Source organism: Ambystoma mexicanum, chromosome 1q (genome assembly GCF_040938575.1).
Source record: "Ambystoma mexicanum isolate Mex_15411 chromosome 1q, UKY_AmexF1_1, whole genome shotgun sequence".
NCBI classification, from domain to species: domain Eukaryota; kingdom Metazoa; phylum Chordata; class Amphibia; order Caudata; family Ambystomatidae; genus Ambystoma; species Ambystoma mexicanum.
The window spans coordinates 102,592,050-102,617,694 of NC_090922.1; the positions used below are offsets into that span (position 1 = coordinate 102,592,050).

At 46.8% G+C, this 25,645-nt stretch overlaps 1 protein-coding gene across 5 annotated transcripts in view; it reads left to right on the forward strand.

The window, feature by feature from the left end:
• Positions 1-25,645, forward strand: part of PIEZO1 (piezo type mechanosensitive ion channel component 1 (Er blood group)) — a 960,480-nt gene that overhangs the window by 406,710 nt on the left and 528,125 nt on the right. For all 5 annotated transcript variants that reach the window (XM_069635852.1, XM_069635881.1, XM_069635891.1 and 2 more), the window contains exons 4-6: positions 2,765-2,887; positions 5,721-5,763; positions 6,992-7,154. In XM_069635852.1, coding sequence (XP_069491953.1) covers positions 2,765-2,887; positions 5,721-5,763; positions 6,992-7,154 — 329 coding nt within the window. The remainder of the gene's footprint in view (positions 1-2,764; positions 2,888-5,720; positions 5,764-6,991; positions 7,155-25,645) is intronic.

A 25,645-nucleotide genomic window follows, 5' to 3' on the forward strand; every position in this document is an offset into this window, starting at 1 on the left:
GGTCTCTGGCAGGGGAGTACACCAGGTAATCCATCTAAAGTATGTGAAAGGAAAAGACATTGTGAAATGTTTCCTGGCAGGAGAGTATACCAGGAGAGCATCTTTAAGAAGTTGCTGTGTAGAGGAGACACTTTTGCCATCCTTTAAAACACCATTGCTTGGAAAGGACACTTCATCATTCTTAAAGTGTTATGTGAAAGAAACATTTCTACTAATCTTAAGGGAACATTATTTGAATAGAACACTTTCATTATTCTACCTGAGACGGTTCAGGGGAAGGGAATCATTCCCTGAATGCAAAGGTTATTTTGTTGGATTTATATACTTAGTTTTTGCACACTAGTTGCTGAATCTAAAGCAGACATTTACCTAGCACCTTTTGTTGTTCATTTTTAGTGTGAGAGTCGGATACGTTTTGAACGCAAGGACAGTTTGCTTAATTTTAACAACAAGACACAGACTGATCTTTAGTTTTGATTTCCTATGCAGGAAAACTCGCTTTAGGATAGGGACAGAAAGGCCTTTATCCAAACCCTTTTATCTGAATAAAATGTCTAATGTTGACTACATTACAACTTTGTGTCCGCCTCCCGTGTCTGATCCCTCACAGATGAGTAAGACTAATCTACTTTCTTCACTGAGAGCAAACCAAGGAAAGATTCTGAAGAGCGTTATGCCTTGGACAGTAAGTCCTACTCCCTTTAACTGTTTTCTTGGATCCTTCCCGTGCTCTATGCAAAAGGTATATTTCGGTGGTAGCAACAAGGAGGAAGATAGACGGATGACTTGGCAGGGAGGGTCCAGAGACTGAGCAGAGTGTAGCTTGGTGTAGGTTAGGTGATGCTACAAAGGAGAAAAAGGTAGCATAACTCGTCCTCCCTGCTCCCTGGAACAATGGTCATCTTTTCCCTTTCTGAAGAGACTGTACTCTACTCAGAAATTTTGCTATTTGATGTAAATTGTTTGTGACGTAATTCTTCTAAATAATTGCCGCCATTTGAGTGCACCAAAATGTGATGAACTTTGAATTAATGATGATCGCAGGGTATTCCTCTGGGCAACTCCTATTTCAATGTTTCGACCGATCTGCACCATTGAAGAAGGGGCCAACCATATGCAAAGAAGTTTGTTCTGATACAAAAAGGATCAGTTAAATCCAAACTGCTTGGACCTGTCCCCTCAGCACAAAACACAATGAAACCTGGATCTTTCACCCTTGTTGGCCCAGTCAGTGAAGTACACCTTAATATCCAACGCACACTGAACCAGGAGGACATCTGTGGGATATATGCCTTCCCACCCCTGCACTTGCCGAGACTCACTATAGACACCAAAAGTAATGGGATATCTTTTAAATAAACAGATGAAACAGATCTATGTCGCAGACACAAGGCTGACTCTGCAGAAGGCAGACATTAAGGCCGCTCCCACAGGGTCGGTTTTATTCCTGCCTCTCCCTTTCCCCTGTTCTTTTCACTGGGTGTCCCCCCACATACCACCTCCTACTGCGAGGCCACACCACCACACTCTCTCCGCCCCACTCCCCCCACCACTTACCTTTACAGACCTTGAGACCTGTCCCATTGTGGTTTCCTGAGCCCGTACCTCAAAACCCGATGCACTGTGCGTCGTTCTTTCTGGTGTGGTCTGGAGACCACAAACAAACTAATTGTAACCACTGGCCATTCCCCTGTGGAGCTTTAACTCTACTGTTTTTAGCGCACCTATGCCAGCGCAGAAGGTACCCAGCCACCTATATGACCACCTATCTTTGTCCTGCCTCAAAGTGAACAGTCCAGCCTGAGCTGTTGGCCAGCATCCCCTCTAGTCAAGGACACCGAAACATGTTGGATTTTCAGGATACCGCTCATTAATATTCATGAGATAAATATGCAGGATATCCCGAAAACCCAACCGTATTACGGCCCTCGAGGCCTGGAGTTGGACATCCCTGGGTTAGACAGACTGATTGGCATACTTATGTTCTCCTTCTCTAACAATGGTGCAAGCTAACAAATGATGGGATGGAAGCTACCCATAGCAATGGGCATTGGCTTTGATTAATTACTTTTTGGTTGTTTTGTGGTCTCCTACTGGGGGTCGCATCTGAATACAATTTAACTTTCATTGTGGGCGAAAGGTGAAACTAGCATAACATAATGCTGCTAATAATGGCCCCAGTATCCTCTCACTGTTACTAGTAGTCTTTCATATGTTGGATATGTAGGTGCCAGCATGCGACAGTAGTCCTATCAGGACATTCAAATGTATGTTCCAGAGCAGCCACGACGGTCGACGTTGCGCATCGATTGGCCCAGGCAGTGGTTTTAGGTAGGAACCAAGGTATTTGTTTCCTCTCAAGCCCTTTCTTTGTCCAGGTCCCCCGATACAGTTCAATGCATTAGGGGCACATATGGGCACATGCGGAGCAGCTCATCGTGCCCCGGCTTGGACTGAAATATAGGGCATTAGGACAATGCCCGAATTGCCATCTCATGATTCTAGCATGGACCACTTTTTTGGCCTTGGTCGGCCCCTTTCATCAATTACTACACTCCTTTTAACCATTGTATCTAAGCAGCTATGCTCTCAAATGCATTATTTGCAACATAGTTTACCAAAAAACACCCCTTTGGGTAGTACTCGGTCTGTTCTGAAAAGTAAAGAATGGTAATGTGTGATCCTGGGCCATTTCTTTTCATTGGTGCCTGGACCAATTGTATGCCAGTCTGACACTTACCGTGTCCCCTTGTTTGTCTTTCAGGTCACACGGGACGTCTGCTGAAAGCACTCCTGGGCACCAGCATTCTCTTCCTGTGCGCACACCTAGCCTTCCAGGTGTGCCTGTACACCGTGCCCAACCTGGACATATGGCTGGGCCACAACTGTGAGTAAAGGAATGAATTGTCCTTCCATAGTAGCTCTGTGATAGGATAGTGCTGGGTGGGAAGCGGGCAGGAGTGCAGGCCAGACCTACAGTGCACTGTGTATCAAGAGAGCGTGCGCAGCCAGGAACACTATAGGAGCCGACTTGATTCTGCTTATAATCACACTGACGAAGAGGATCCACAACAGTGACCTATGGAATCCCCATACTGTGCATCTGCAGCTTGGTGGGTCCTGCCTGCATGGCTCTGGCTCCTACTGTGCAGAAGAGCCCTCTACTGCCTAAGCAATAGCGAGGCTCACTGCAGGCTATACTGATAACACCAGCAACATTCCACACAACAAGGGGTTAAACCGAGACACTGCACCCGATATACGGTATCTGAGAACACAATGCTGTCTTTTTCAGCAGTCCAATCAAACATTTTAAACTGTATTAGGACTTAGGATCTGCACAGCAGTACAATCAGAACATGTGAAAGTCAATATGGACCTCATTCGGAGTGTGCTGGTCCGGTAACAATGATGCCAGTAAAAATGCACAATTCCGGCGGTAGCCTGCCGTTTGTACCGGCACGGCTACTGCCGGGTTTGTATTGACCCCCAATGTCACATGCGCTGATACCACTGAAGGGAGAATACCACTCCCGACCCAAGATGCAGAGCAAGTTCGATTCGGAAGAAGAGAATGAAATGCATGTTAACCAGACAGTGCGTTAAGTGAGCCATGGAGCCAAGAAGAAGCAGAAGGAGAGTCCAAGACCTTATCAGTGACGTTACCTTTGGAAACATAAGGTAATACTGGGAACAGAATTACCGAACAATTAAGAGGGACTCTTTACAACTCAAACAAATCTCGTCTCAGTGATAATGAGAAATGTATTGAAAATAAGTTGGAGAATGAGAACAATGTTCATGAAAGACAAGCCTATGTGAAAGACACAAAGTGGGAAAGGAGTAGATTGGAAAACTCGTTACCTTGGGAGGAGGGAACAGTCAACCCAGGTCCCAAAGATGAGAAGGGGAATATAATACAGACATTTGGGAAACAAACGCGCACGAGACCAGGAAGTAAAAATACATACTTAAAAGAGCACTCTCGGAAGAGTTCCTATAACCTGAAAAGGAGCTTACACAAAAGTAAGCTTGTTGGTATAAAAGGGAAGAGGAGAACTATTAGTCTCCTAAAAGAGTTACAGAACTTGATCCAGAAGATAACAAGATATTTGTGTATGGATTATTGAGTGGAACGAAAGAACATAGAAAACCATGTGAACAATCAAAGCAACCGGACGAAGGCTGTCATTTTCCTGTCCTTAATTATATTAGTGGTAGGTTCAGAAAGGTTAGATTTGGACAGTGGACGGACTTCTTTTTGGACATTCAGCCTGACTGACGAGCACCCTAGTTAGTAAAATAGGTAGGGAACAACCCATAGATATAGGGAGAGTTCCGTCTTATTTTACTTTAGATTAAAGTTAATGCTTAAAGTCTCTTCACAGCCTTTGAGTCCTCCTTCTGATCCTGCGCAGGACCTAAAAATCATCTCAGAAAGCTTTGTAAAATGAGTTCCAAGACCAAGCTACTCAATTGCAATCGAAGCCAACCACACAACTCGGGCCGAGCCCGTTGACAATCCCGTCATGGAGTACTGGGCCCCACTTCCAAATGCACACTATCTCTTGCAAACCGAAAACATGTGAACATCTGCAATTACCTCTCCAACCTGAACACAGCAGGTTAATGGCTGCCAATCTTTTGAGACCAAGTCTGAAGTGTACATGACAGTGCTGCATAGTGCGGACATGTGCACACAATACACAGCATCTAATTAAATATGCTGCAATAGCAAATTTCCTAATGCATGTCATAATTTCTATGCTCCCCTAACATGAAAGATTCCATATTTTATATACTTCAAAAGTATCCTTAGACTTTTTATTTCACCCATGATCTTAAATCTCTTCAATTCCTGTCTATATCTTCAATCAGCCACCAAAAATTCTGCCACATTCCATTTGCTCCAGGCTCCCACAATAGCCTTCACATATTTTGTATCCTCTGTAGTCCATTAAAAAGACCCTCCATACATGCCCCATCTGTACTACAGCAAAAACCCTTGCGCATATTCTCCCACCAACACCCTTTATCCAGTCCATGACCACTGTGCTTTGACCAATCCATGACCACTGTGCTTTGACCAATCCATGACCACTGTGCTTTGACCAATCCATGACCACTGGCCTTTGACCAATCCATGACCACTGGGCTTTGACCGATCCATGACAACTGGGCTTTGACCGATCCATGACCACTGGGCTTTGACCGATCCATGACCACTGGGCTTTGACCGATCCATGACCACTGGGCTTTGACCGATCCATGACCACTGGGCTTTGACCGATCCATGACCACTGGGCTTTGACCGATCCATGACCACTGGGCTTTGACCGATCCATGACCACTGGGCTTTGACCGATCCATGACCACTGGGCTTTGACCGATCCATGACCACTGGGCTTTATGACCAATCCATGACCACTGGGCTTTATGACCAATCCATGACCACTGGGCTTTATGACCAATCCATGACCACTGGGCTTTATGACCAATCCATGACCACTGGGCTTCAGGACCAATCCATGACCACTGTGCTACAGGACCAGGTAATTCGTAGAGTCTTTGCCACCTTGTCTCACGTGGGCACCCCATAAATGCGTAGTGCTGTGTAAAATCTTTTCTTATGCACTCCCTAAACCCTTGACTCATCAAGGTGTGCTTGATTTGTATGAATTATTCTTTAGCTGTTTGAATAGTCTGTTTTCCTCCTACAGGCAGCACATGGGAAACACTGACGCATCATATAGGAGTTATGAGGTGAGTCAGTTATTAACTATATTTTCCTTCCCTATTTAAGGCAGTTTGGAATGGACAAACCTTCCTTATTTTGAAAAGGGTCAGAGAACCCCCCCTTGTGTGCCCCTTTCCTCACAAGAAGATTGCAGGGGAGCTGGGGCAAGGGAGAGGTGGTGCTACGGGCGTTCTAGGTGAAGCAATGTATTGGACAACTTAAGATTGTTCCAGTGAATACAAACAGGGCCCTCTTGCATCTGATTGGCTGAGCATACGTTTGAGGGTGCTAATGGATAGTAATTGTTAGGATCTTCAAGTGATTGAGTAAATCAATAGATGGTTGTGTCAGAGGCGGTAGAATTCAATGTATGGCAATGCTAGGTGGTCGATGAAGGATGTGAGGGTGCTGCACTGTCTTTTGCAGTGTCCTCCTGTGAGGGACTTGCTTGTGACGGTCTGAGATGCATTCATCATGCAAGTCCTCAGTGAAGGTAGGCTAGAGATAGTGTGCCAAAATGAGTTCTCCATTACCATTTCACTGGGGATACTGTCCAGTGTCTCTGGGAGCATTCTCCTTTCCATGAGTGATAGTCAGGGAATATCATCCCCATTGGTAATGAGCTTGTGACAGTGCCCCCAGTTGAGGTGTTCAAAATTATCGACGTAGATGTTATTGAGACAGATGTTTTTCAGATGCATTTTTCCATTGGTTATACGTTGTGGCTGTTGTCCGTGTGTGACACTGCGTACCTTGGTGAGCATAGGCTGTGAATGGTCTATCAATGTAATGTTTTCATAGGTGATCGGCTGGCAAAGTATCCCAGTGTGATGTCGTATCCGTTGCAGGAGAAGGGAGGTGGGGAGGAAAGGGTTTCCTTATCTTTGTCTCGATTGAACGAGGACACACCTATGGTCCTACGTCCTCTCCAGTCCACCAATATGCCCTATCCACCAATATGAGCCGGAGTATGGAATCAATGACCTCTGTTTGGAGTTCTAATTCTAGATTTGATGATGAAGAATCTGTGACGTAGACGTGGTTTTCCACCCATTCGCCTTTTGTTCTTTAATGGCTGTGAGGCTAATGGATTTCCCTTTCCATCACTAAGGGTTTTGTCTCGAAATCCTCACATTGCATCAGAAAATGGCAGTAGTGTGTGGATATTTGCCACGGGCTGGCTCTCGGCAACCTCTATTATGTTTCTGGTGCCTCTTGCCATGTAGGCCTCATTTCCTTATTCTCCTTCTACAGGCTCGACCTCACCGATATCCCCAACACTGTACGCTTGGTGGCTCCAGACTTTGGCATCTTCCTGGTGTCCGCCATCAGCTTGGGCCTGTGCAACCGCCTCATACCGAAAAGATCTGCATCCCCCAAAGGCAGACCGATTGAATCCATGGACCCACTCGAGCAGGTAAGGGAGCTTGGATCCCACTCTTCAGGGCATTTGGCCTAGATCTTTATCAGCCACTCGTGGGCGTGTTTCTGGTGGAAGGGGGATGGCAACAGTAGGGCACACAGTGCAATAGATGCATAGTGCAGGGACACATTGCAGTCATCTTTTTCATCCCTAGCAACTACAACAGCCACAACACCCACCCAAGAAAGTGTTCTGCATTGGTAAAAGTGGAGGTTGTGCAGGGGCCAACACTTTGGAATAGCAACCATAGTAGTGGAATGGGAATTCCACTTCCTGCTGATTAGTGCATTGTTGCTTTCAATTTTATTCAATTGTATTGGGTGTTTGTAATGTGCAAACCATGAATGGAGCGGCCACTTGACACCAGTGATTTCTGAGTAAGTGTCCTTGGCCAGTTTAGCTTAGCATTCGAGAAACATTTTCAGGGCTTTATCGATTTGAACGATGATTCTCCATTTTACAGAGGGATTCTGGGAGGGAATTATCTAAGTTGGGTCACTGGCTGCTTTGGAGACGCATGTGTGCCCTTTGCCTCTGGGACGACTACATTCATGGATTGTGACAATGGCAGCCAGGGATGTATATGCAGAATTTGTTGAATACCTCTGCAGGGCTTCTCAAGTAAAATATGTAATGAATGATGCTGACAGCTTTGCAGAGGACTTAGTCTCGAAGCAGGGGGAGTAAGAACCTCTGCACACCCCCAGTGGCTTGGCAGGGTATCTTGTTGCAAATTGCGGTCCTCAGGGCGCCAACCTTTCTCTGTGGCTTTCTAACAACTATCTTGCCCCTCTTGCGCACATTATTTCCACCTTCTCCCCAAACTTTCAGTGTTCTGCAGATGACACACCACTCTTCTTCAAACTTTCCCTCTGATCCTCTTCTCACTTCATCTAGCATTCCTGATTGTCTATTTGCATCCAGTCGTGGTGTACTTCCAATGACCTCTGCCTCAACGCCAGCAAGACTGAGATCCTTCCTATCGGGACTCCTGCTGCCTCTTTTTCTCCGGCCATCCTCCATAAGCTCTCCCCCCTCTCCTTCATCTGAAGCCAGAAACTGTGGATCTCTCTCTCTCTCTCTCTCTCTCTCTCTCTCTCTCTCTCTCTCTCTCTCTCTCTCTCTCTCTCTCTCTTTCTCTCTCTTTCTCTCTCTTTCTCTCTCTTTCTCTTTCTCTCTTTCTCTCTCTCTTTCTCTCTTTCTCTCTTTTTCTCTCTCTCTCTCTCTCTCTCTCTCTCTCTCTCTCTCTCTCATATATATATATTCAGGACCTTGCCAAGAAGACCCACTTTCAACTCCACCTCCTCAAAGGAATTCTTCCTTTTCTCACTTTCCTCCAAACCAGAAGCTCAATGTCTCTAGAGCTCTGGTTTTCTAGGCTGGGCTACTGCAATAGCCTTCTCCTTAATCTACCCTCTTCTTCTCTACGGCCCCTCCAGCTAATTCAGGATAGGACTGCGAGACTTATCCTTGGCCTCAAGCCCAGGTAGCACATCTCTCCAGCCCTAAAATCTCTCCACTGGCTCCAGGTTGCTGCAAGGATCAAATTCAAATCCCTCTGCATCAGTGGTCGAAGTGAGCAGGAGTGATGCTCCTCTACTTTTTTTAATTAAGTTTTACTGTTCCTATACTTTTATTGTAAAAAGAAACCGTTCTGAAATGTTTTCGTTTTAAAATAAAAGTGCAGGAAGAAGTCAAAGCTTGCACTTTCAGTGCACTACACTGAATGTTCCCTTAAGCAGCAAGTGCATGTGTTTGGGGGTTTGTATTGTGTGTGGTAGGGGGTGAGGCGATGGGGTTTGTGGGGAGTGGGTGCAGGCCAGCAGGGAGAATAGTTCCACTACTTCTTTACGTACACTTCGACCAATGCTCTGCATTATCCATAAGGCTGTCTGGGGCCGGGGACCACGCAATCTGCAACTTGCTTGCACTAAATACTCTCCCTCTAGATCTTTACGTTCCTCCAGCACCAACTCTGTGTGTTAAGAACTTTGCTAAAAAGTGAGCTGGTAGCCAATCTCTTTTCTCGGCAGGCTCTCGCTTATTCGACAGCCTCCCACTTCCTCTTCATCTTGAGCCGGACCTCCTCAAGTTCCGGAAGCTGAAGACTTTCCTTTTCACCTCCTCCTTCTCTTCCTCCCTCACCTGCTAAACCTCACAGCTGCTCACATTGGTGACGAGGGTCCTTCTGCGTCTTCCTGAGTCCTGGCCTCCCACACCCAATCGCCTACAGCCTCTGCCCCTCCCAGCACTTTGCCTTAGCACCCACTGGCCTGTACCACTGCAGGCTTGCACTTACCTATCTGTTGGTGGTATATCACTCCATCCAAAGCTCACTCCCTAGCACTTCCCACCTGATACACCTAGCACTTACTCCCCCCCTGCTCCCCACCCCTTCTCGCTCTGCACTTGCACGTTCTGAATGCTCACAATGTCTAGTAGGTCTGTCTGCCTCTATCTTACAGTGTTATATCTAATTTTACTCCCATATTCCCTCCCCGCTGCCCTGTGGGCACTTTGAAACACCATTCACTTGTATGCGCCTTACAAATGCACAATAAAATCAATAAAATTCTGGCCAAATTGCTCTAAATTATATTTTTATTTACGGTCTGTTTTTCTTGGGTATATTATGTATGAATTTGTGCCAATTAATGTAGTTGTGCTTTTATCTTCGAATGGGAAGGGATGTAAGAGAAGCAAGCTGGTAAAATAGCTCAGCAGGTTAATTGCTCGCTGCTGCCATCTGTGTTTGATCTGCTGGTCGCAGGTTTGAATCGCAGCGAGGCCAACTGTGCCTTTCATCCTGCCAAGGTCGATAAAGGAGTACCAACGTCGGTGGGGCGTTACTGTATGTAAATATGTTCTTTGTAAAGCGCTATATAAATAGCACATTATCATTGGGTGATGCAGTTTGAGATTATGCAAAGATGTGCTGATGGTCCCTCGTGCCTAGCGCCCTATAGTATCCGGATGGAGAGCCAGCTGGATGAGACTGAATACTCCTAAAGCAAAGCTTTCACTCAACGGCAGAGTCCCTACAGCCAAGAACTTCCACCCCCACACAGCCACATCTATTCAAGATGTCCGATTCCTCTTCACCTCAGAAGCGTGCGCGAGTGCCGTCGTCTTTTCTGTTTCCACCCCTTCACCTGAAATTGCTTGGTGGCGTCCCTTTCATAGACGGCCACTGCTACCTGGGCCTATAAACGGGGCAATGGCAAAGCCTTTAGAGTGTACAGCTTGCAGCAGACGGGCACTTAATATGCACCATTAATCGAAGACCAATCTACCCTGACACCAATGATTATTAGTAAAAAAAAATATATATATATCCACACCAGCCTGGTTCCTAAAATATGACTTGGTCTGAATCTGCTAAGCTCCAAACTCTCTCACCCAACCCCCACACACCGCTCCACAGGCCTCTTGGCTGAACCTGAGCTAATTTCTCGAACGTTCTAAAGTCAAGACCTTTACAGCGGGAGCATTCTCGTGTCTTGGTCCAATGCGGGAGGAGCTCTCTTACTAACATTATTTTCCTGGAAGCTGTTCAGCTCGAATACAGGATGAGGCAAACGAAATTCTTTCCTCTGATCCTGTGCCTGACCTCCTGGCCAGTGTGCTTGCATGTTTTGAAGCCATGTGTGGCACTTGGTACTTTGCAAGTAAAACATAAATAAAAGCAGTGATCGAAGTGAGCGGCAACGGTCGGGAGCAGTGTTCCACTACTTTTCTTTTTACCATTCTTCTACTTTGAACAACCATACGCATCATTATATAGAGAGGACTTGTCCATTCATGTCCCTGTGCAAGTGTAAAGTGGTAATAGGAGCCTTAGTTGCTAGTCACTTAGACTATGGTTATGCCCCAGCCGCCACATTTTGTCACGTGTTGCACTATGCTTCCGCCTACCCTCTCCCTTGCCGAGACCATAGTTCCACTACTTTTTTCAGTACACTTTCACGACTGAATAAAACTAATCACCTGCCTCTGTTTAACCTCTGTCAGGATACATTCCCTCCACTCCCACTTGCAGCGCTGGGGTCGGGCTTCGCGGCATCCAGTCCCGCCTGCTGCTGCACTTTATGACCGGCAGTGCTTTGTTATTAAAGCTGTTGGAGATAACATTTTATTTAATTTACTTATTTAAATTTTTATACCGCGCAGGCCTAAAGGTTGCCCCACGAGTCTAGGAGCATACTCCCCACATTGAAGCACCAACGCGATGGGGCAGTTGAACTTCTCCCAAATCTGATCTCCCACAGCCCTCCATGATTGGACCTCCCTTCCATTCCCCAAGGGTGTCTGCCACCCAGTCCTGGAGGGCTGTGGGGGGGGATCACATTTGGGAGAAGTTTAACTGTTCTATCCCGTTGATGTTTCAATGGCAGGGGTGTTGCTAGGTCTGGAAAAGATCAGGGGCTAAGCTAATGTCGGGGACTGTCGGTACTCGGGGCTAGCTAGCCTTTTGGTTGTAGCCCCTGAGCTTCTATCCAGGGCTACAAACAGAAGTCCCAGGGCTATTTCCTCCCCAGCCCCACCCCCAAACCTCCTCAGCAATGCCTCTGTGTGGGTGTATGCTCGTAAACCCACAAAGCAAACCTACTTCTCCAACAAATTTAATAACAAAACAGTACCGGGCATAAATTGCAGCAGAAGGTGGGAACGGACGCTAACCCCAGAGCTGCCATCAAGAGTCTTGTAATCCCCTCTCCCAAAGCCTGTGGAGCTGAATGGAAATTTGCAGCGGACTGGCCAAATTGCAACCCCCTCTGGGAAGGGAGCAGGTCTCTTCTACCCGACACCGACAGCAGGGTCTGCTTCCACCTTTCTACGCTTCTCTTACCCTGTAGCTGGAAGACGGAATGTTCGTTTGTTCAGTTTGTTGTTTGGTTGACCCCAATATGCCATCTTGCACCCATCTACTCCAGCTGGACTTTGTGGCGAGGGAGCAGGTTCTTCAGTCACTTAGCCATGGTGTAGTCTGATTGGCTGATGTTTCTCACTAGCAGTTCAAAATGGAGTGACCAGCAGGGTCCTACAGTTTTTTTTTCCCGTCTTTCACCAGTGGATGGGGTGTTCCAGTGTAAATGGCTGTAAACACGTTACCTGATCTGTAAACACTGGGAGCACTTAGAAGCCAGTTAAGTGTTAGTGCAGAGCACTTTACAAACAAAGCCCACTGGGGATACCAAGAGTGGAGGGAAAACCTCTTAAAGGCCAGTGAAGAACAGATTTGTTAAGTTACCTATGATGAATGCTACTGCTCAAGATACCCAGGATATATGTAACCGCATAAGCTCACTAAGAAGTATGTAACCTACCCCGTGATGCCTAAGGGTTTGGGAGTGTAACCAAATGCAATAAATAGATAAATTGAAGTCGATGGAGATGAGACGTCATTTGGAGGTTCAGGAAGTGTTCGCTGGATGGGTGATTCCATTGAAGACTACGGCAGGATGGTGAATCTCTGGAGATAATTGTAAGTGGGGTGACACTTTGTAAATGAGGGAGCTATAAGAGGAAATCAATGACGGACCTCTGGACCCGCCTGTCTGTTAGGCACCTAGGGAGCAGTTGACGGTGTTTCCACTGAAAACGTTGCTGCACCACACCCCAGAGGCGTAGCCAGGATTGTCTAACAAATGGGGCCAACAACTAATCTAGTTGAGCCCACTGCAATGACATTAACATATTTAAATGCCCACACAGTGCAGATGAGTGGCCATTTACAGATTTTGGGTGGGCATAGCCTGCTCAGGCCCTACCGTGTTTACACCTCTGCCACACTCCTCCCCTCCCCACACAATGTCTGCCGAAAGGCACTTTGTTATCGCTTCCCTCTGTCACCAAACACTCTCCCTGGCTCTGTTTCTGTCTCTGTCCTGGTGTCCTTCCTCTCTTGCATTCGCATTCTCTCTCTAGCTCTGGCTCGCTCTATATTTGTTCGTCATTTTAAAGTCTCACAATAGGCCAGGAGTGTAGGTATTAACCAATATTTGAACACCTACCCTGATCTCCCCGTCGCCATAACAGACACCCTGGCTCTAAGGCCGCTGTGCTGTGACGAGTGGCGGCATTGCACGCTCAGTCCAGTCTGCTTTCACTCTCCATGATCAGCTGCTTCCCAAATCACAGGTTTTATACATATGTGGACTCAACATTTGAAGTACCTTCATTCTTTACAATGCGGTTGCTGACTACGTGGTAATGTTGAAGGTACAAGCAGCTGTTGAAAATGGTAATGGCGTTGCAGTTTAATGGTGTGTGTGTGTGGAGGTGAAATGCAGTGTATTGTTCACCACCCTAACTGTTACCTCACTTTGCTTCGCTTTGGGCCTATCATTCGGTTGCATGCCACTGAACCTACTTATTGAGCAAAATGTGTGTGACAAATTAACTTCCGGGGCACCAGTGGTCCAGGAATGAATATCTGTTTCTAAACCATCAATCAACCCCACACCTTTAGTACACCAGAAGGATCCGAACAGATTGGACTACAAGTGAATTATAAGACCTACTTGTCCAATTTTGGTAACATGAACAGAACAGCAGGCTTATCTCCACAAGGTCATGGATCGTTGGTTAGTTGCAACACAGCAAACATACAATTATTACCCAATGATAAAAGGGACTGTCCAGTCAAGATTGTGTTAAAATATATACTTTATTATTACTATAACAGACAGTTCTAGAACTAGAACACTACAAATACAACCCGCACTGTAAAGGAACACAGAGGACAGACAGTTACACAAAGCAAAGGGATGCACTCTGGATACTGACAGGAGGGGTAGTTGGTAAAGTAATCCGTTTTATAGTTCAAGATTATTTGGTTCCAGCACCAGCGGGGCAAAGGGTCGTAACTGTCTCTAGGGGCCTTCAGAGAATGACCAGGGGGGCAGAACCCCAATGACCTTGGTGCTGAAGAAGTTCTTGGTGCTCGACAGCGTCAAGGCGTTCCAGGGTGCTGCGCAGCCCTGGAGACAGAGTTGGTGGTGGGAGACAGCTGTGAGTACCAGGAGGCAGGCAGTTCGGCAAGCAAGGATGAACGGACATCTGCAGGCTGTCTGGCGCGGTGGCTCATGCCAAGAATAGTTGTCTCTATGCAGCTTTGCAGATCTGGAATGCTGGTCGAGGCATCCAGGATGGTTCTAGCGACTGCTGTGTGACAACAGTCAGCAGTGCAGCCGGATGCGGTTCGAGGACTCGACTGTCTCGCAATTGTCCTTACAAAGATGGACACTGGATGATGCTTGTGTGGCACTCGTAGCCTCTTCTCAGGGCTCATGTCCTTTCAAGGCAGACTGGGTGTTAGAAGGCAACGGGCTTGTCCTTTCTACAGAGACTCTCCGGCACTTCCTGTGTGTTGGCTCGGTACTGGCTCTGGAGCTGTTGGACGGGTCCTCTGAGTCCAGTATCCCCCTCTTTCCCTGGGAGATGTTTAGGGTAGGGATCTTGCTTTCCTCTTGGAACTCCTGGCCTTCCTTCACTGGCAGAAGATGTAAAGTAGACTGTATCTTCAGCTCAGGTCCAAATGAGTCATTCTTACTCCCTGTGAAGTCTTCATATGATCTGATCTGTGAGGGTCTTAGCCCTCTTTTAAAGCCAAATGGGGCCCAGGGATGGGTGTAGGCCAAGCCTTACTTAAGTGAGCCCATCCTGGGTCTCCACCAACAATCTAAAGTGATGCTACAGGTCAGAATCGGAGCGCTTGGCAACAGACAGTGGAAGGATGACAGCATATACTTCTTTGTCCCATCCATCTTCCTGTCTGCTGTACATCAAAGTGTCTCTCTAATTAACTGAGCTCTATGCAGCGCTTGATCACAGCATGGGCCTCCTTTGAAGTAAGGGGTTGAAGGCAGACTTTAGTCTCCTACAATTCACATACTTCCCTACTCTGAAAGGAGTGGTTCCATACAGGACATTAACTGCCCTTTCATACCAAAGAGGGGTGTTAATACCAAGTTGACACATTGCATTACAAAGAGGTGTTGGCGTCTGGTCTCCATCGTCACTTCCTGCACCCAGGCCTTCCCCGAGGCTTGCTAATTAACATTCTTGAGTATTTGCCGCCACCAGTAAGGTTTGACAATGGAGATTCAAATCTATGGGGCCTTAAAATTCTAATCGGGCTGCCGACGGACAAAGGCTTTTGATGTACTTGCAGTTGTCGGGTGTCAACTACACATGACAGGGGAGGTGTCAGGTTTCCTTCCCCTATTCAGGCTATTTTCCCTTATTCAAGTTTCCTTCTCATTATTTCTCTTTATTAATCCTTTTTAGATTAGCCTTGTGTGGGTGGGAAGTTTTCTATTGTAGTTGGTTTGGCCTTAACTTGCTGATTCAGAATCCTGGTTCTGACCCAAGGCAAAATGGAGTCTCACAGTGACAGCTCTGATTGGTTAGAAGACACTGCAGAACAACAATGAACATTCTAAACTGTCACTCTCTGCCTTTCATCATCTAAACCCCAGCTGAGAGGACGTGTTTAGTGGCTGCTCCTGCTTTAGACTTGGGCCTGGTGGATTTTATCCTTCAGGCGTTAGCAGTTGAGCGGCTACTTTCTTGGGGGTTTCTGGAGAAGCTATCAGTTGTCAGGAATTCGTTTTTGAAGACAGGAAACTCTGAAGATCCTTATGAATTCGCTCTGGAGATAAGTGACTTTGTTTGTACTGCAGCTCTGTTCATCTAAATGACATTTCCTTGAAAATTCGTAAAAAGTTATCTTTGTACTTGTTCTATTGAACTCCCTGAGTGCGCTTGAGCGCTATTTGTAAATACGCGTACTATTTGTTATCTGAAAATATCGTTGAACCTTTGCGCGTGCAAGGGTATTCAACTGCGCGTGTGTTTGCCAGCGCGTGTGCTCCGTAGCGCGAGAATCTGTTCGTCGCGTGAGAATTGAAGAGCACGTGTGTTTGCCAGTGTGTGTGCTCCGTTGCGCGAGAATCTGTTCGTCGCGTGAGAATTCCAGAGCGCGTGTGTTTTTCCTGCGCGTGTGCCCCGTTGCGCGAGAATCTGTTCGTCGCGTGAACTCAAGAGTGCGTGTGTTTTCCAGCGCGGGTGCTCCTAGCGTAAGATTCATTCGCCGCGCGAGAACTTTAAAGCGTGTGTGTTTCCAGCGCGCGTGCTTCCTGACGCGATAATCTGATTGCCGCGTGAGAACTTTATAGCGCGTGTGTTTTCAAGCGCGTGTGCTTCTGCACTAGAACTCAATTGCGCGTGTGGTTTCTTGCGCGTGTCTTTTTAAACGCGTGTATTCGACCGCGAGTGAACTCATAGCGCGTGGATTATAAGGCGCGTGTGAATAGGCGCGGAAGTTCTTCAACACGGAAATTTTAGCGCGTGTGTTTTTCTGTGCGTGAACTCGTTTGCGCGTGAATTCTACTTGACGTGGTAGGGCAGCCAGCGCGTGTGTGTTTTCTGCGCGTGGATTTTGCTTACCGTGCGCGTGTTCTTCAACGCAGGAAACTTTTCAACGTGAACTTCATCTGCATGAAAATAACCCTCGTGTGAGTTTAACACGTGTTTCTACAAGAATTCACAAACTCAATTGAATTGTAAATAGTTTGAAAAAACAAAAGAAAAGTTTGAAAGGAAAGAATAAATAAAGACAATTTAACTGGACATCTAGTGCATTTTGGAAAAGAGACAAAGAACTAAACTTTCCAGACTTGCCCAAAGTAAGAAGTTGCTGTGAATTTCAAGAGTCTCAAGTAAGAGAGATTTTCAGCTTCTTTACAAGCTTCTCTAAGAAATTTCAAGAGAAGAGCCAGGTATGATTCTTAATTATTAGTTAAGGATTTAAAGTCTTTCCCATTCCTAAGGTTAAGTAAGTAAATAAAGGAATCGTATCTGCTTTTCTTATATCCTCTGCAGGTTCAGCTCTGGTTAGCCTTGACGCAGTCTGCCTGGTGTTGTTTTGTTATCCACTTCCCCCTTTCCCTTTGGGGTGTAGTTTACAGAGCTGAATTGAAATCTAGTTCTGGGAATTATATTTCAGGGGGATCGTCGGGGGTTCAGCAGCTTCTGCGGACACAGGACCTCTCAGCCTGACAGGAGGGCAGCGCTGGTAAACTGTGTCCTCCCAGAGTATATTACTATTTTTCTGCTGTGCAGTGAGCATGGAAAATATTTGCAGGAATGGCCCCACATATTTTCGGAGGTTGATTTCCCCCCCCCATCATGCATTCTTTTAAACAAACAAAAAAAGCCCAGGAGAGCGCACTCTTCCTGTGCGGATGGTCGAATCCCTCACAATGTGGATCACTTCCGTTTGGTACACAAAATATGAAGTAAAGTGGGTAATCTAGCGAGTGAGTAAAGGCTTGTTTATTACATGCCATTCCACTGAGGTAATATTATTTGACTTTGACAATAGTAATATTACTTACATTGGATATTCAGAATATGAAATGCATCAGATTCTGATGTTGTTGCTTGAGTTTGGGAATCACTGTTATGTCATGCAGAGTTTCTAAAGCACTCACCTGCCATTGGAATAGTATGGCCTTACAATAGCAGTGAGGACTATATGGATTGTATGTCCATACAAGGAATAATGTATTCTATGCCTGGCTTGGATAGGATGGTTGGGTTTTCCTGTGTTTAGGCTATGTTGATTGGATGAAGTGAGCACTTGTCATTGCTTTAGTTAGGAAACCGTAAATTTGCATGAAAAGTCATGTTTAATTAGTACAGTGAAGTGATTTTAAACGTTAGAGATTAGAAAAATGCATGAATTTAGGAATTGTACTATTATATAAATTGGGTATTCCTAATGCCACATTACTTGACTTATCGGACATTAGTAAAATGACTTGAGTTCGCTGATTAAAGTACCAAATGAATTGGGTAATCCGAATATTGTGGTAGAAGAATTGTATTTTGGAGGGGCCACCCACACTCTTGTCCCTAAGGCTGTGTAGGCGGATGCTTGTGTACATTTCCAGACTGCCTCTCCACGAACAGGTGCAGGGGATAGCCAAGGGCAGCATGGCTCTTTGCTTGTGTCTGAGCCAGAGAATGCCTCAAGAACCCACTGACCTTTCAAGGCTGTTCAAGGGTTTATTGGATAAATCGGAAAAGTGCTTGGTACGAGCTGTTCCACCTCTCTCTTGTCTAGTATGGGGAATCCACTACCTAGCCCAGGAGTTATTCAACCACAGGGTGGTCTCTAAAATTCGGTAATCCCTGCTGTTTAAAATTCTGCCGGCCTAGTGGTAATGGGCTATGGGTAAACACCATTTCTGACCATCTCGCTCTAGGAAAAATCTATGTAGTCCCTAACCTATGTTCCCTAATGCCTAGCAATGTATCACTGTAAGGATAGGTGCCTTACAGACACTCAGGCGCCACTTGGGCCTTCCCTTTCACCACCTTATACTCCTCGTCTTGATTTCTATCCTTACTTTGCGTCGTCCTACTCTCCGCCTTCCTCCCACTCTCAATTTCTATCACTCTTCCAATCTCTCACTCCAATGTTCTCGCTCTTTCTACTCGCCCCCTCTATACCACTACTCGCCTCCCCTCTCCCACCACTACTAGCCTCCCCTCTCGCCAACACTACTAGCCTCCCCTGTCCCACCACTACTAGCCTCCCCTCTCACCAACACTACTAGCCTCCCCTCTCACCAACACTACTAGCCTCCCCTCTCGCCAACACTACTAGCCTCCCCTCTCCCACCACTACTAGCCTCCCCTCTCACCAACACGTCTAGCCTTCCCTTCTTGCCACCTTTGCTAGTCTCCCCTCACTGCTAACCTTCTCCTTTCACCACTAGTAATCTCCCCTCTCCCCACCACCCACTACTCTACACTCCATCCACACCTTCTCCCGCAGAAGCTCACCCTTTCACACTCCATCACCTTCTCATGTACTCCCTACTCAACTAGTCTCACTCTTACATGTACCCTCACACACAAGTACAACTTTCTCCCAATAACCTTGCACACTCCCTCCGCATTCCTTCACCACTCTCCTCTGCATGATCTTTCCTTCACTTGGTTGGTCTTCCTTCTCCTCCCTTGATTTCACCCGAACGACCCACACCTTCCTATTTCCTGTGCCCCTTTTTATCCTTCTTACCCTCCATTGGCGCTCTCCCTCACCTGGTTCTCTGGGCCAATCGCTGGCTTCCCTTTCCCCAGGGAAGGTGTTACAGGTAAGCAAACTCATAAAGGCGGGATAAAGCCCCTCCCTTTAGTCAGTGAATCCGCCTAAATTTGGAAATGGCAGCCCTCTACATCCTAGTCCATTTCCCATTTCGTGTTAGGGCTTGCCGGAGCGTTTAGTATGCTGATATGACATGGAGGCCACTCTATGGCCCTGTTGCATGTAGGGGCACAGTCTCTGTGGGTATTGCGTAGAGTGCTGTGATTGCCGGTTTGCTCTGTGGATCAATTTGCATGCTCAGTGAGTGTGAAGTTACTACTTTTGCGCTGCTCTGTGTTGTATCTGCTATACTGCAGTTCATCACTGCCTCTCTCGTCGTCACTCTGCCTGCTCTTTCTGCTGCCGCTAGGCATGCAGGATGCAGAATTTCTACTGGACAAGAAAGAGACTGGCCAGAATTGTGAGGTACAAGCATGTGGCAAGAACAAGAAAAGGCGGTATTCATTTCATGAAAACCGGCACAAGTAGAACGGGGTCTAGGGCCCTCCCAAATCCCACAGCCCACCTCTGGGACAGGACTGACTCTGTTGAAATCTCTGGTAGGCCTCCCACCCCTATGTTTTGCTGGGTCTGCATCCCCTCTAGATGTGGTCAGGTCCCTAACTCTGTCACAGTTGGCTGCTTCTCTGAACTTTATGGTGGACCCTGATTTTTCTATACCTCTGTTCTGCAAATCCTGTACTTATACCCTTTGTGCTATCAAATACATTCTATCCTCTGACCCCGGCACTCTTTGTTCAGGCGTTTGTGATTTCCTGTATTGATTTGAATAATCTGGTCTCAGCGGGCCTACCAAGCCATAATATTGAAAGCCGTCCTTCATGGAGCGGCCTGGCTGATAATGGTTACAAGGAGATTTTAACGCGTGGCGCCTCTATTTAGGCAGGTCCGTTGCTTGCCCCCTGGATCACTAGATTCTGTTTGTGCTAGCTTGCTTGGCCTACAAACGAATACATCCAAATCCTACAAGTTTGGCCATGAAATTGCACATTTTAGGGTTGTAATAAGCGATAACACAGTACAGATCAACTTTGTTTAGCGGTCCCAATGTTTCAGAACTCTGCACATAAAACTGAGTTTTCCCTTTCTCTGGAATGTCCCTATGAACCTTTCTCCGTTTCTGGAAAACATGGGAGGTAGGACTGTGGGTATTTTCATTTGTTTTGCTACCTTTCCTGGATTCATGCTGGTTTCTTTCCAGGAGAAGGAGAGGGCGAGGGCGAGTGCAACTGTCGATTGATGATCCTGGGTATTTTTGGCTCAGATATACATCTGGTTAATTTTTATGCTTAGCGGCGTAAGTTTACTGGAGACTATGCAATGGACCGCAAAACGCTTAATGACATCTACCTCATTATACAAGCTTGGATGGCCAAGCATGGACTCTGTCTTAACAACGATAAGACAGATTTGCTTCTCCTAGGATTCCCAGCTAATCTCAACAAACTTATTATTCACCTCATTTAACACAGATGGGAACATAATCAAAACCTCCAGGACGTAAAAACCCTAGGCGTCTATATAGACTCGGCTCTTAGATTAACACGTCAAACGAATGCAATTGTCTCTGCTGCGGCATATACTTGCAAACTTATCACAGCCTGTAGACCATTCATCACCACCGCTGGTTGTATCACAATAGCCAGAGCCCTTGGGTACAATCCAACAGAATATAAATAAGATGCAAGTCATTCAAAATAATGCCATCCACTCAGCAATGAATATCCTGAGATCTCAGCACATCTTGGAAACCAGACGCTATCTGAACTGGTTATCCATTAAACAAAGAATCCAACTCAAAAACATTATCGCTCACAGAAAAGTGCCTGACCAACCAGGCACCAAAATATCTGACAAAGAGCATTACATACAACTTACCTACCCGTCCTACCAGATCTGCCCAGACTCATTGCCTCAAGATCCTCAAGTTCAACCTACAAAGAGCGGGAGGCATTAGTTTCCCAGTACTAGCAGCAAAAAGAGGGAATTCTCTCCCATTAACACTCAGAGCTGAACCCTCTTTCTACCTCTTCAGGAAGCATGTAAAACTGTGGCTCTGCGAGACAGAAAGCAGCAGCTCCCGTTAACATGCCCTACCTGAGCTCCTTCACACCGACATTATAACTAGGATTCTCTCTGACCTTCCTTATTTCTAACTATCTGTAAATATATAATGTATGTAAGCTAAATCATCTTCTGAACACTCCACTGAACCTCTTTGACATTGTACATAACTCATTGTACGTAAGCTACTGTAAGATTGTAACATAAGTTAAAGTTAAGTGTAAACTCATTGTAAGAGAAGTGTTTGCAAATATGTAACCTGTAAGTCTGGCGCCCAGATGCCTCAGGGCTTAGTGCGCTCTGCAAATAAATAAACTAAACTAAACAAATCATGCTGACTTTAGAACAGTTACAATGGGAGCTGGTTCAAAATGTAGCGCACTTGAAGATCTTGAGCAGCGCGCATCATGCATTCTCTGGTCCAGGTCCATGACTCCTCGTGGAAACCTGCATGCCATCGAACTTCATGTAATCTGTGTTTCTTGTAGGTTTTTCTCCCTCCTTTTCCTCCTTTTCCTTGATCCTGCAGCCATCAAGCAACAGGCGTTCTTTTCTGCCCCATCTCTTACATTGGCCTTGATCTTGCAGAAGCCTTATGAATGGTAGCTCTTTCTCAGTGGAAGCACCAACTATTTGCAGTTCAGTTCCACGTGACTTGGATGCACTGAAATGAGCTTTGGTTTACGGCCAAATTGAATACCTGGTAGTTCTGGCAATAATGGCCGTCCAACGCACCACCACAACCAGCACCTAGAGCGGTGTTCTGTTGGTGCCTGAAGGTCAAGAATCCATGGTCTTGGTCCCCACTTCATTGATAAGTGCATTAAAACACACTGATAAGAGGGATATGCAAACGCTCAATAAATCGCACATCAGAAACAGAACTAGGAGCTCGAAATAAACCGAATTGCAGCAGATGGGAAAATCTGCCTGTTGGTCCTTTTCTGCTGCAAAACAAGAGTTGATGTCTGGAAGGTTTCAAATTAATCTGAACCTCAGGCATTGCTCTGGGCAACCCTCCAGACCACCGTCCTTCACCTGCCAAGCCATTACAAAAGGGGAAAGACCAGAGGCATTTCTAGGGGGGGGGCTAAGGGAAATATAGCCCCGGGTCGTTTGTAGCCCCGGATAGATGCTAGAATTATCACAAAAATAAAAAAATCTACATGTAGACAGACTTGAATGCTTTCATTTATTCGTTGGGAATATGTGAAGACAGGAAGTACTGGCGCAAAGAAAGGTGCAAGCAAACCAAAAAAGTTTTCTTCACTATTTGAAAAGAACTCCTGCTGGCTTTGGTGCTCACTGAATATCCTCGGCCACCAAACGCCCCACCCAGTCGACGCCCAGAGTTCCTCCTGTTGGCCCCCTCTGGGCCAAGAATCGATAGTCTTGCTATATGCAGCATTAAACAAATGGAGCATAACATCCCAAGAAGGGGTGGCATGTCCACGCTGCTTAAATACTTGGAACAAGCAGCATCACAGCATGTAGGGAAATGTCCCATGGTCCATATCCGTAGTTCCTACTAATTCATTGACATGTCGGGATTCGCACCCATGCTGCTCAGCGTTGTCGTGCCCCTGAGCCATCTTCCTGATACTAACCTATCCATGTGTGTTCCATTTTGAAATGACTTGATGCAGATGGTGGATACCTAGGATATCCATCTAGGTCTGTTCTTCTCAGAGGTTTGAGGAATGACGCATTAAGGAGGTCAAGTGCTCTTTGCATCTAGATGGACACAAGTAGTAGCTATTTTGGATTTCCACCCATAAGTGGATGGGTGTCCTTTGCTTTGTGGCATTTTTAGGACCGATATTTTGAGATATTTTTCGTCACCATTTTACAGCTCATGTAGACCGCCCGGCGCGCTGCTTTGAATGCTTAACTTATAGGTTTCTGGAGAGCATCACTTTAAGTGTGTGTAGAATATTGCTGCAGGCGTCACAGGGCATATCCCCTTACAGCATCTGCTGTCTGTGCGACATGGCGCCGCTGCCTGAACATGGATTAGCCAATGGCTGCACCTTGCTGAGGAAGCTGGTGCATTGGTGCTTTCTCCATTGTGTGTATCCGTGCACATATCCATGGCATGCCCTGCTCCAGTGTCCCCCCACCTGTCGCGAACACTGGTCCCTGGTGAGGTCCAACGCTGCCATTTTAGTGCTAGCGTCTCGGCCGGTGTCTGAGCCTACAGATCCAGTTACCTAGTAAACATCCAGACGCCCCCTTCTTGGACGCCAACATGGTGTGCCTGCCACGCTGCATGGGGTCCTGTCCGCGGCGCAAGACGGGCACCCAGATACTGCCGAGCTCGATCAGAATAGGGCTATTCCCGTGCACTGCATTTCGAGTCTTCGCCCTGCATTCAGTGGCTTGCAGTCCTCTTTTGCATAGGGTTTTCTGCACTGCATTTGCAGTTTATTCGTATTGGGAAGGCATTCATGTACTCGTTGGAGAGACCATGGTTCAAGGAACTGCCTACAGCCTTATCCCAGAGAGGCCCTGTGTTTGCTGCCTGCCAATGCCAGTGTCTTCGGGAGGCTTCTATGGAGTCTCGCGGCTTCTGCAGCTGTGCACGCTTGCCTTGTGTCAGGTGCTTGCCAAGAGGCTGCCATAATGGCAGAAATTGCATGTTACACGAACACTTTACATTGCTCTACTTGCCACGTTGGCGCAGTACAAACCTTCCAAATATAAAGACTGCCTTTCGCTAAATGCACGTGCGACTGTTTTGGAGTACATCTTGGGTGAGTGTCCAAAAGCCACATTGCCACTGCTGTGACAAATATCTCCATGCAGCCATCAAGTACCTGCTCTGCTAACTCAAAATAATGGATGTGGCAGGGGCACAGAGCACGGAGGAGCTCCGGACCCCCAGTGAAAGGCCATTTGCGTACCGGGAAAGTCCATCTGCGTAAGAGTCCCTATGCAAGGCGACAGGTAAGTGCAAGAGGCGGTTGCAAATGCAACAGGTAAGTGCCTGCCATACAATGAGTGCAGGCATGTGCCGGAGCACAGGCCAAGTGGTGCCAAAGGCAAGTGAAGGGGGAGGGCGGATGCTGCGGGCGATCAGACAGAAGGCCAGGACCCAGGAGGATACAATGGCTCAGGCCCCCAATCGCAGCTATTTTCAGGTTTAGCATGGGATGGTGTGAGAGTGAAGCTGTGGCGGCTGCTCGAAATCCCATGAGGAACGAGGAAGTGGCCAGGCAGGAGGGGGTTAACCCGGCGGTCCAGCCAGAGACACAGCTGTTGGCATTTGAAAGGGGTAAAGAGCATAAACCGCCGATAGACAGCCATGCAGAGACATTATTAAGGGCAGAACCAAACCACAGGCGGACTACATGTCCCAGAACCCCACACGAGACACAGCATCACAGAGGCGGGAAAAAGATCAGAAATAAACGAAAACAGCATAGGCTGGAAGCCGTGGGTCCATATGCTATCAAGCCCGCACAGGGGAAAACTGAGGCATGTTGTAGCTCGGGACAGAATGCAAGAGAAGGGGAGGGAAAACCAATTGCAGGTGAGGGAGAACCGTTGCTGGGACGGGCTGGGGTTAATTGGAGGGGAGGAGCGGAGCAGGGGTTAAAAGCCAGGCAAAAATCCTTTGAAGCTGTCTCTTCTTGCAGGAACTGAGCGTGGTTAATGAGGCAGCGCCTGAATGGAGTGAGACCAGTGAGGCATAGCGGTGGGCTTATTAGTCAGCAGCGGAATGGACACCGGACAACTCCCTATCCCATGAGAGCACCCAGACCACATCCTGGCGAGGAAGGACGGCGGACTGAGGGAAGGCAATCCTAAACACTAGGACTGGCACCGGAGTGTTTCTTTTTCGTTAGTGTGAGAGTTTATCGCAGCTGGCTTTAAGGCGCGAAAGCCCGCAGCCGCCTCAACCCTTTATTTTGGACATTTTAGAGGGATATGCGGTGCAGGTGAAGAATCTGCAGAGATAACAGGGCACCGTGTGAACAATGAAGGTTGGCGGAGAAACTCCAAGAATGATAACCGCTTTATGTTGTTTTATGAAGTGCCAAGAGTGAATGGTATAATAAAAGTTAAGTGAACCAATATCACATTCTCCCGCCCACTACTTTAGAGATGGAGAGAGGGAAGGAGGAGGAGAAGGGGAGAGTCTTGAGGTGTTTGCGGAACTTGATGAGGTCAGACTCAAGACAGAGAGAAAGGGGGAGGTTGTTCCAGAGAAGGAAGCCAGCTGAGAAAAGGGAAC